The sequence below is a fragment of the Macrobrachium nipponense genome, chromosome 23 (genome assembly GCF_015104395.2).
Source record: "Macrobrachium nipponense isolate FS-2020 chromosome 23, ASM1510439v2, whole genome shotgun sequence".
Taxonomy (NCBI): Eukaryota; Metazoa; Arthropoda; class Malacostraca; order Decapoda; family Palaemonidae; genus Macrobrachium; species Macrobrachium nipponense.
Genome location: NC_061090.1, coordinates 3,703,701 through 3,713,797, shown reverse-complemented (window position 1 = coordinate 3,713,797; position 10,097 = coordinate 3,703,701). Strand labels below are relative to the sequence as shown.

Sequence of the window (10,097 nt, the reverse complement as noted above, 5' to 3'; positions counted from 1 at the left end):
TTCAAATAAATAGAAGAGATTGGCCATATTTATCAGTCGAAGTTCCGAACCTTCATTTCTGTCAAAGGAAGATTTTCCCTACCATTATCGCATATATATATATATATACTATATATATATATATATATATATATATATATATATATATATATATATGTATATATATATATATATATATATATATATATATATATATATCTATATATATATATATATATATATATATATATATATATATATATATATATATATATATATATATATATATATATATATATATATATATATATATATATATATATATATATATAAGTCCGTGTGTGTGTGTGTGTGTGTGTGTGTGTTACATTCACTCTGTAGACTCCAACAAATCAGTACCTTGGCAGCCTCTACGTAAAGTCAGAAATGTTCGCGTGATGTGTGAATGTCATATCACATTCGGGGAAAGACCAGACAAGGAAACCCTTCCTGTAAAGTGCATCCTTGAAATATGAAAGGGGTGTGAATGGTGCCTCCTCCTATTTGGCTTCTGGACACCCAAAAGATCAACACTAGCAATCATTCTTTTATGAGAACCCGCTCATCGTTAAAAAAAAAATTGTCTTAAATGCTGTGTAACCACAAATGAAAGTGGAAAGAATGGACTGATTTTCTTAAATTATAAACTCATTTTAATGAAATATAAATTAACATTTATTTATAAGTCAAGTTTAACATAGTGAATAAATCAATAGAATTAGTGCTCCTCATGTAAAGAAGAAATTATTATTGTACATTTGACTGTCTGAGCAAACCTGCCAAAAAAAAAAAAAAAAAAACTTTTTAAGATGATGTGAAATAATCATGAGTCCTCTTTTTTTCACGTTTTGACCCAATGGGAGACCTTGCTTGTTTGCTCATCAACGAATATTTATGGTGTTATATTTGTTTTACTGTTGGCAAATTGTTGAACTTTTAGTGCATAATTCTTCAGATATTGTCATGTTTACTTAGTGAAATGGCCGATTTATCCTAGTTTACAGTTTACTCTCTATATTTTGCGTCTCATTTTTCCTTCTATACTACGAAAGAATAATATCATCTGCCCTTTGGCGCATCCATTGATTATACACGAGATACTTCTAAATACTAAATGGGTTTATGCTAAAAAAAAAAAAAACAACAGCACTAAGCTAATTAGGATGAATCTCCTCTAACACTTTTTTTTCTTTTATCGTATTTGTCAGTGAGGCAGAAATGAGTTTATCGAAATGAGGGATAATGACGCTGAAGCCGGAAGGGACTGATAATCATCTCCGGGAAATTAATTGTCTATCCTATTGTGCCGCCTCCAGCTCCTGACTGAGGATCATAAGACCAAGACTCCCATAAGCAGCCTTTCTTGTCCAGACCAGAAGTAAACAATAACAAGAGCCGCGAGGGTTAGACCGAGGTATATAGAATAAGGGAGAATTCTATACTTGGGTTAGACAGTTACCTTTTGGTTTACGTGTTAATTCAGGTACAGATGTGTGAATTCTCCTTTTTTGTGAATTCTCCTTTTTTTTTTTTTTTTGAGGAGTTGAAGGGATATTTGTAACTTAATATTTTATAGTGTAAACAAAATCCTGTGTCAGTGACAAGAAAAAATATATATGTCACTGTCGCTTCGTATCTAGATTCCTTTTCACTCCCCATAACTTTTGTAGAAAAAATGTAAAATTCGGAAATAACTTAGGGTTCGGATTGTCAACGCATATATGTATATATACACATGTAATATGCATACACACATATATATACACATATGTATATATATATATATATATATATATATATATATATATATATATATATATATATGTAATATATGCGTTGAAACCCGAACCCTTTGTTATTTCCGAACTTTACATTTTCTCTATAAAAGTTAGGTGAGTGAAAAGGAATCTAGATATGAAAAGACAGAGGAACCGTCCTGGAACCGCCGAAAACCCTCCCACGGGTCCGAGCTTGACTTGGGAGCGATAAGAGACCCTCTGTCTTCTGAATAAATATGGTGTGCCCTGACGAAATTAGCGATTCCCCTCATTTTGCGTTTCTCTAATCGTCGATTCGTTAAGATTTGTCCTCCTTTGGTGACAATCTGGTCAAAATATATATTTATATTATCTTAAGAAATTTATAATACTATATGAACAATTTGTATTTCTGTACATAGGTGAATGTGATCATTATTTGATGATGATTATTCAGTACCAGTTTTAATCATTCGATAATATATGTGAAAAAAACATGTCCGTTTTTTCTTTTTTTTTTTCTGTAAAAGAAAGTATTGAGATGATTACTTGTCTGTCTATCCGCACTTTTTCTGTCCGCCCTCAAATCTTAAAAACTACTGAGGCTAGGGGGCTGCAAATTGGTCTGTTGAACACCCACCCTCCAATCAGCAAACATACCAATTGGAGCCCTGTAGCCTCAGTAGTTTTTATTTCATTTAAGATTAAACTTAGCCATGATCGTGCGTCTGACACAGCTATAGGTGCCAACAACACACGTCCACCACCGGGCTGTGGCTGACAGTTCATACAGCAATTTACGCTGTACTTTAAACAACTCGATTGCGCATTTTGTTACTTGTTCGTGTTAGTGTTGTATTCCTTTACATCGTCAGTTTTCACCTCAAGATTCCTGTCACTTAATCTTGTTAACAAAAAAGAGAATTTCCAACACGAAAATATTAACCACTTACTCAGAATAGTAACCTGAATGTGGGCTGTTGTTCTGGATTATCTAATCTAACACGGTAAAAAGCTTGCTATTTTCAGCTATGAGTAGAAACTTGGGTCTGAATAAAGTCATATGTTTGCCTCGATATTTTTCCCCTGACCTTTCGCGAAGGGCAAGGGCGAGCGTTCCAGGTTCCCCCAAAATAAACTTTTTGTTCTTCTTCTTCCTTTTGTTAGCAAAGAGGGACTGATCACCCAAAGTCCCGACACACTCACTTCGTTCTCCTGGTCAGAAACAGTGAAATTCGAAAAGAGAAATTCCCACTTGATTTCTGGAGGGCGGGTATTCTGGCTGCATTGCAATTCACAAAGAGGTTTCCATCCATTTATTTAGTTTCCGTTCTTACATATACCTATATATAGGATATATATATATATATATATATATATATATATATATATATATATTATATATATATATATATACAGATAGTATAGATAGATAGATAGATAGATAGATATATATATATATATATATATATATAATACACATCATATATCTATATATATATATATATATATACATATATATATATATACTATATATATATATACAGATAAGTGTCTTTACATGCATGACTAATTTATTGCTCACAATAGTGTGGCACTTAATATATTTGATATTAGATTCTCTATACCTTGGTCATAACTTTCTCCCCGGCCAGAATGGAAACTATGCCTTTTTGGTTAGATACAGATGAAAGCAAGATATATATATACACACACACACACATATATATATATATATATATATATATATATATATATATATATATATATATATATATATGTATGTATATATAAATAATATATATACATATATATACATATATATATATATATATATATATATATATATATATATATATATAAAGTATATATATAAATATATATACATACACACACACACACACATATATATATATATATATTATATATATGTGTGTTGTGTGTGTGTGTGTGTGTGTGTGTGTGTGTGTGTGTGTGTGTCTGTGTAAATAAATTCTTCTGTTAAAACAGGCTACGTTCTCAAGTATGAAAGGGCATTTTAAAAACACTCTGGTTTAAAGCTAAGAACTATATTTCGATGGACTGAACTTCCACCCAGTTATCAAGTAGTGAATGACAGAAGTAGTACATTTAGCGAAATTTAGTGGGAGATGTTCCCTTAGGTGATACCTGGGGTCAACGCTAAGGCGACGTTGGTTCTGTTAAATGTCTTGATCTGCTTCTTCGCTGCCTGAAGCGGATTAAGAGATATAACAGAACCACGTCAGAAGCTAGCTACTATGACGTACCTCTAAGTAAATGATGTAAAATCCTTCTTAAGTTTTATAAAATATATATTTCTTGTACAGCAAATTATAGCCTTCGACCATCAGCTGTGGTCTTGTTCTCTAAAATGTCATGTCATGAACAAGACTACAGCTGATGGTTGAAAGCTACAGAAGAGAGAGAGAGAGAGAGAGAGAGAGAGAGAGAGAGAGAGAGAGAGTCGAATCAAATCAAATCAAATCAAAAACTTTATTTCCATTTTACAATAGTTATTCTCCATGTCATAGTTAAAAATACATACATGATGCAATGGGGATTTAACGTTTTAAAACAATACATATCGCCAGACTAGCAAAACCATATTGGCAGCAACATCTGAGTTTTACTAAATTTGTCCTAAACAAATTTCTGCTATGCTAGTTTTTTTACAAGTGATAAGTATGATTAAATAGAAAAAAATAAAATTTACAGCATACAATAAGAAGTATAAAATGTTTTAATTGCTGAAAAACTGTGACTTCTTAGAACTTAAAATCTTAAAATCTTATCTTCGGAACTTAAAATCTAAAACATCTGAATATGTAGGTACTGCCGTTACAAAGTAATAAGTTAATGAACCACATAACTGGATAAACACACATCCACACACGGATGATCTAAGTATGAAAACGAAACCAAGTATGGGATGTCTGTTAAAAACAAAAATGATGCGAAAATTTATGGGGTATTACAATTTAATATTGCTACCTGATACCAAACTGAGATCATCAATTAAGATCGACCCAAAATACAAACACGCTTTCTGAACAAAATCATCCACTCAACAAAAGTACAACACAGTAAAACTGTTAAGCAAAAACCACCCACCAAGACTCAGGAGGAAGGTAAACCACTTATTACTAAGTTCCTGTTTTATTTCCCTCACTGAGCTTCAATTTCAAGGAAATATGATTTCAATTTCTTTTTGAAAAGCTTGATTGAAGTGCAATCTTTATATATTTGGAATGTTGTTCCAGACCCTTGGCCCCTCAATCGATATTGATTTAGCCCCATGCCAATAGCTGTTCGTCTTACAAAGAGGTCGTTCGACTGACGAGTAGGTCTTACTCGTACACCGCCACAGTGGGAATTCAAAAAGCCAGTTGGGAATTAAATGATTGTAATTTTATACGTAAAACAAAAAAGCAGAGGTGAAAGGTTACTTTAGTTTCGATATTCATCCATTCTAAACTTTCAAAATTGGTGCCACACGATATATTTTGTAGCCCCGCCATAAGCTACTTTTAGCTGCAAAATTCTGAGCTTTCAGAACCCGGTCTATTTGCTCTTTAGTTGTCATTGCCCAAATTTTGCTGCAGTGGTTGATTACGCTGAAGGCCAACGACTCTGTTATTGTTAGGCGAGATGTTTTATCTAACCTATCTTTTATGCGGTTCAGAAAGAATAAGACACCATTTACTTTTTTTATTATGTGACTGATGTGGTAATCAAATAACATATATGGTCCATAAGGACGTCTAGTTCTTTACCATATGAGATCGTGCACGATGAGATGGTTTGATAGGTGTCTCATCAAAAAAGTATTGTTACGTTTTAAGGTAATCTAGATATTAATTGGCGTGATCCTACTAATATACCCTGGGTTTTTCACATTAACATTTAAACCATTCACTTGAGAATATTTTTTTGCTTCTTTTAGAGCGACTTCAGCCTGATTCAGTAAATCTTCAAGTTTATTAATATTTCCAGATATTATTATCTGAGAATCAGCTGCATAACTGAATCAAATTATATTTACTCAGTGCCTTTGCCATGTCGTCAATATAGATGAGAAAACACTATAGACCCTAAGATTGATCCTGTGGCACGCCGTAACCTACGTTCCCAGTAGATGAACAAAACTAAGCCAATTCTTTCTGACTGAACTCTGTTCGTTAAGTAGTCCTTAAACCAAAACTCATCAATATGCACTTGTTTACATTTGTGTATGAGTATTGGGTGAGATACACTATCGAAGGCCTTGGAAGGTCGAGTAGTAAGAGGAGTGATATCTTTTGGCTATTGATGTTTTCATAAATATCTTCATTAACTTTCATAAGCTCTTAAAACCGTGCTAGCTATTTGCCAATAAGTTGTTACACTTCAGAAAGAATACAAGCTGGCTGGCAAAAATTTTTTCTAAGATTTTTGATAGAATTGGGAGCAATGAAATGGGACGATAATTTCCCACTTAGTCGACATCGCCACTTTTAAATAAGGGAATGACGTTGGGGTGTTTCCAAAGTTCTGTGAACAAACTGGTAACAATGACGTATTGATGATAATTGTATCATGAAAGATCAAAACTGGAATGGAATCTTTTAAATACTTATATGGAATGCCATCTGAACCATGCGAATTTTTTTCACTAACTCTTTGAATGCTAAAACAACTGTGTGAACGTCCACAGGTTGAGGTCGAAAATCGGGGCCAAATTGGTTAAAGATTGAAAATTGCTATTTCTCACTCTTCATTATCGCTATTAATTCCTACCTTCTTGTTATTTTCGAAAAGTGTCTTCCTACAGGGGCAAAATACTGATAAAATCCTCTGCCGCCTTGAGAGGGTCATCGAAAGTGATTATCATCACTGTATCTGAAACCGGGGATCATGTTTTCAAATACCTGCCACACAGTTTTACTGAGAGAGAGAGAGAGAGAGAGAGAGAGAGAGAGAGAGAGAGAGAGAGAGAGAGAGAGAGAGAGAGAGAGAGAGAGAGAGATGGCGAAGACTTGTAAAACGCTACTTGACTTAAAAATAAAATACTAGATATTATATGAGATTTTTTTTTGTAATGAAAAACATGCCACAAAGAAAATATAACAAACAATGATAAGGTTATTATCGAAATCACAAAGATCACCGTCAAGTATCACTGCAGCCTTCCATATCATTATTCATAGCATGTCTGAAGTATTGCAAAGAAAGGTTCATTTAGACATGTTGCTTTCTAAGGAATACAATCGTATTATGAGGCAAAGAAGAATAAAAAAAAAAAATTATTTTCAAATTTAAGAAGACTGCGAAATGTGTAACCATAAAATTATAGACCCTTAACATGTTAGATTACGACATATTCAAGTAAAATAGAAATGTCGAATTTAATTTATATAGTTTTCCCCAACTTACGGAATATGGTTCATTGACGCTGCCATTCGGACGGAATCGTTTATGAGCGCCTCGCAAACGAGGAAGGGCGATAAAAGTCACTTTGGGGAAAAAAGGAAAGAAATCAGACAAAGGAATCCAATTTTAGAGGGATAGGATCCATTTGACTACGTCAACAGAAAGAGACGCCGCCAGCAATAACTTCTGGTTTGAAAGAATAGAAATTCAAGCAACTGCCGCCATGAGAATCCAATCCTCAAACGCCGTCGAATTTCATTCCTTCCAACATGCCGTCTGCTGTTGCATCCACTGGTCCCCTTCCCATAGGGGGTTGTGCCGTCAGTGCACCTCATTCGGTGCAATGTAGGCATTACTTAAGGTTTCTTTGCCAGCGTCCCTTCGGGCCCTAGCTGCAACTACTTTTCATTCCTTCGACATTTCTATTTTACTTGAATATGTCGTAATCTAACATGTTAAGGGTCTATAGTTTTATAGTTATACATTTCGAAGTCTTCTTAAATTTGAAAATAATTTTTTTTACTCTGCTTTGCCTCATAAAGCGATTGTATTCCTTAGAAAGCAACATGTCTAAATGAATCTTTCCTTGCAATACTTCATATCCTCTTTCTTCCATCTCACTGTCCACCTCTCCATAACAATTGTTTCATGGTGCAACTGCGAGGTTTTCCTCCTGTTACACCTTTCCAAACCTTTTGACTGTCTATTTTCCGTTCCAGCGCTGAATGTCCTTGGTTGCCCCAGTGCTTGGCATAATGCCAAAAAACAAAAATCCAATCAAATCCACGGGTCTCTTTCCTGGCCGTCTGTCTACCTGTCAGTATGTCTGTTTGTCTGCTTTTTTGCTTGTCTGCTTGTCCTCTAGCCCTCAGACGTCACTTACTGATTGCTGAAATTGAATGGGTTTCATAATCCCTTTTTTGGTTATTTGGGATCTCGAAAAATGGAAATATGTAAACATTTTGAGAATGAATATCTTGTCCGAAACTTTTGTGAAGACCCACAACAAGAAATGATCAAGGGAAGGGGCAAAGGGCCTGTCAGTTAATCCTGTGGAGTGGCGCATATATCGCCTGCCTGAAGAAACTGAAGAAAAATAATGAAGACAACCACGACTATGTTAGTAAAGTGCAATGAAGTTGCGATTTTCTGTATATCACGCAGGGAAAATATTGACTTGAAGCACAGTGCGGGGAAATTGCGTTTCTCAGGCTGTTACTGACGACGAATTGCCGATAAGCCTCATTTTCGATACATCAGTGTATGAAATATTTATATCCAAAGGTCTGCAGTTCCAAACATTTCCAAAATATGATTTACAAAATAAATGACAAAACCAAACGGAATTGCTAAATGTTGTGTGATCTCCGAACATTAACTGATACTTTCCAAGTATTTTATACCCTGATAAATTATTTGATATATATATGTGTATTTGTGTCTGTGTGTGTTTACCAAAGAATTTGATAAAATGCAACTGCTAATTAATACATAATCCTTTCAGCTGATGATAAAATGGCACTAACTCGGAATTAGAATTCTGAATATCATCTATAAGCTGCAGATTATCTAGTTTAAATGGGTAAATTCATGCCCATCAGACCAGCTGTTTGGCCGTGATTGAATGGCAGACGGACGGACAGACATAACGCCCATTTTAGCAAGATATTACCATAAAAAGAGATGTAAATTCAAGTTCACAACCCAGTGTACGTTTAAGCGATGCCATCTTTAGGCTGACATCGGCTCCTTGTTTTGCCGTAAGCGTAAGTAATATCTGAAAAGAGGTGCCAAGTTCTAGCGATCCCTTAATCTCTCTCGTAGTCAGCCGGCCTTAAGAAATGAAGTTACGTAATTACCCATTGGTGTTGGTAAAGGACTCAGTCACTCACATTTGTATTGGTAAAGGCCGTGTCCTGTTCCACTAGCATTATTAAAATACTTCATTCGAGTTATCTTAGCGTTTCTTGAAATACGGCACCACCCTAATTGCTCTTATGCTCGAAGCATGGTACCGAAGCTGTGCTCGGAAATTGCTCTTGTAGACAGAAACGCTGAACCACCTACACTTCCTGGGCAGATACGAGTGACCTGAATTTTCCGAGTTCCGATACCATACCTCGACACTGATCGCCAAAACCATAATTACTCAAGTATCTTGTATAAAGGCCACCCTACCCTAGTCAGTTTTTATGACAATCCTCCTATTATTTTCAGTAACATTGCTAGTCTGAGGTCATGTTTGAAGGGTCGTCAGTGATATTGAAACCTCGTCAGTATAATTGACATGTTTAATAATTGTGTAGTGTGAGGGTGAGATTGACACTAGACGCCTTCTTCTCAGAAGTACAATTCGTTCCTGTTCAGAGCAGTTCACATGAAAGAGACCTTTCACGTTTTTTTCTTTATTTCAGTGATATAAATATTGTTAATAAGGGAAAGGGTTTTTCTAAGTGTATTTCTTTTCAATAGTTAGATTATTGGGTATAAACCAGCTTTACATTTTTATTTCTAATAATGTAATTATTGGCTAGTTAGGTACCTTTTCAGGTTGTATTTTTCCAGTCCATTATGTAATCGTTGTCTAGTGAAGTAAGCAAAGAGATAATATTATGTTTTTTATTTCTTTAATATATCTTTGCTGGTTAAATGAGGCGACATTGCACTTAGAAATTGCAAGTCTTCAAATCCACTGCCAGTAGCCAAAGCAAAGAAGAGTTACCGAAATTCTTTGATTTACTGGAATACTCTTTCTCAAAATTTTAATGTTTCTTATTTTTTCTATCAAGGGTTTCGCTAAATTCAACAGTTCGCCAAGCCCTGGTCCATGTAAGCGAAGAAATTGTTTAGACCTTGATCGCTCACTGAGTATCAGTTCATCCAAGAGGTTTT

The 10,097-nt window shown here is 34.7% G+C and overlaps 1 protein-coding gene across 1 annotated transcript in view; it reads right to left on the bottom strand.

Annotated features, from left to right (window-relative positions):
* Window positions 1-9,136, bottom strand: part of LOC135195822 (histone-lysine N-methyltransferase, H3 lysine-79 specific-like) — a 14,771-nt gene extending 5,635 nt beyond the window's left edge. Inside the window, exons 1-3 of the mRNA XM_064222317.1 lie at window positions 9,098-9,136; window positions 3,945-4,005; window positions 2,867-2,990 (exon numbers count right to left, since the gene is read on the bottom strand). Coding sequence (XP_064078387.1) covers window positions 2,867-2,990; window positions 3,945-4,005; window positions 9,098-9,136 — 224 coding nt within the window. The remainder of the gene's footprint in view (window positions 1-2,866; window positions 2,991-3,944; window positions 4,006-9,097) is intronic.
* Between the last annotated feature and the right edge of the window lie 961 nt (window positions 9,137-10,097).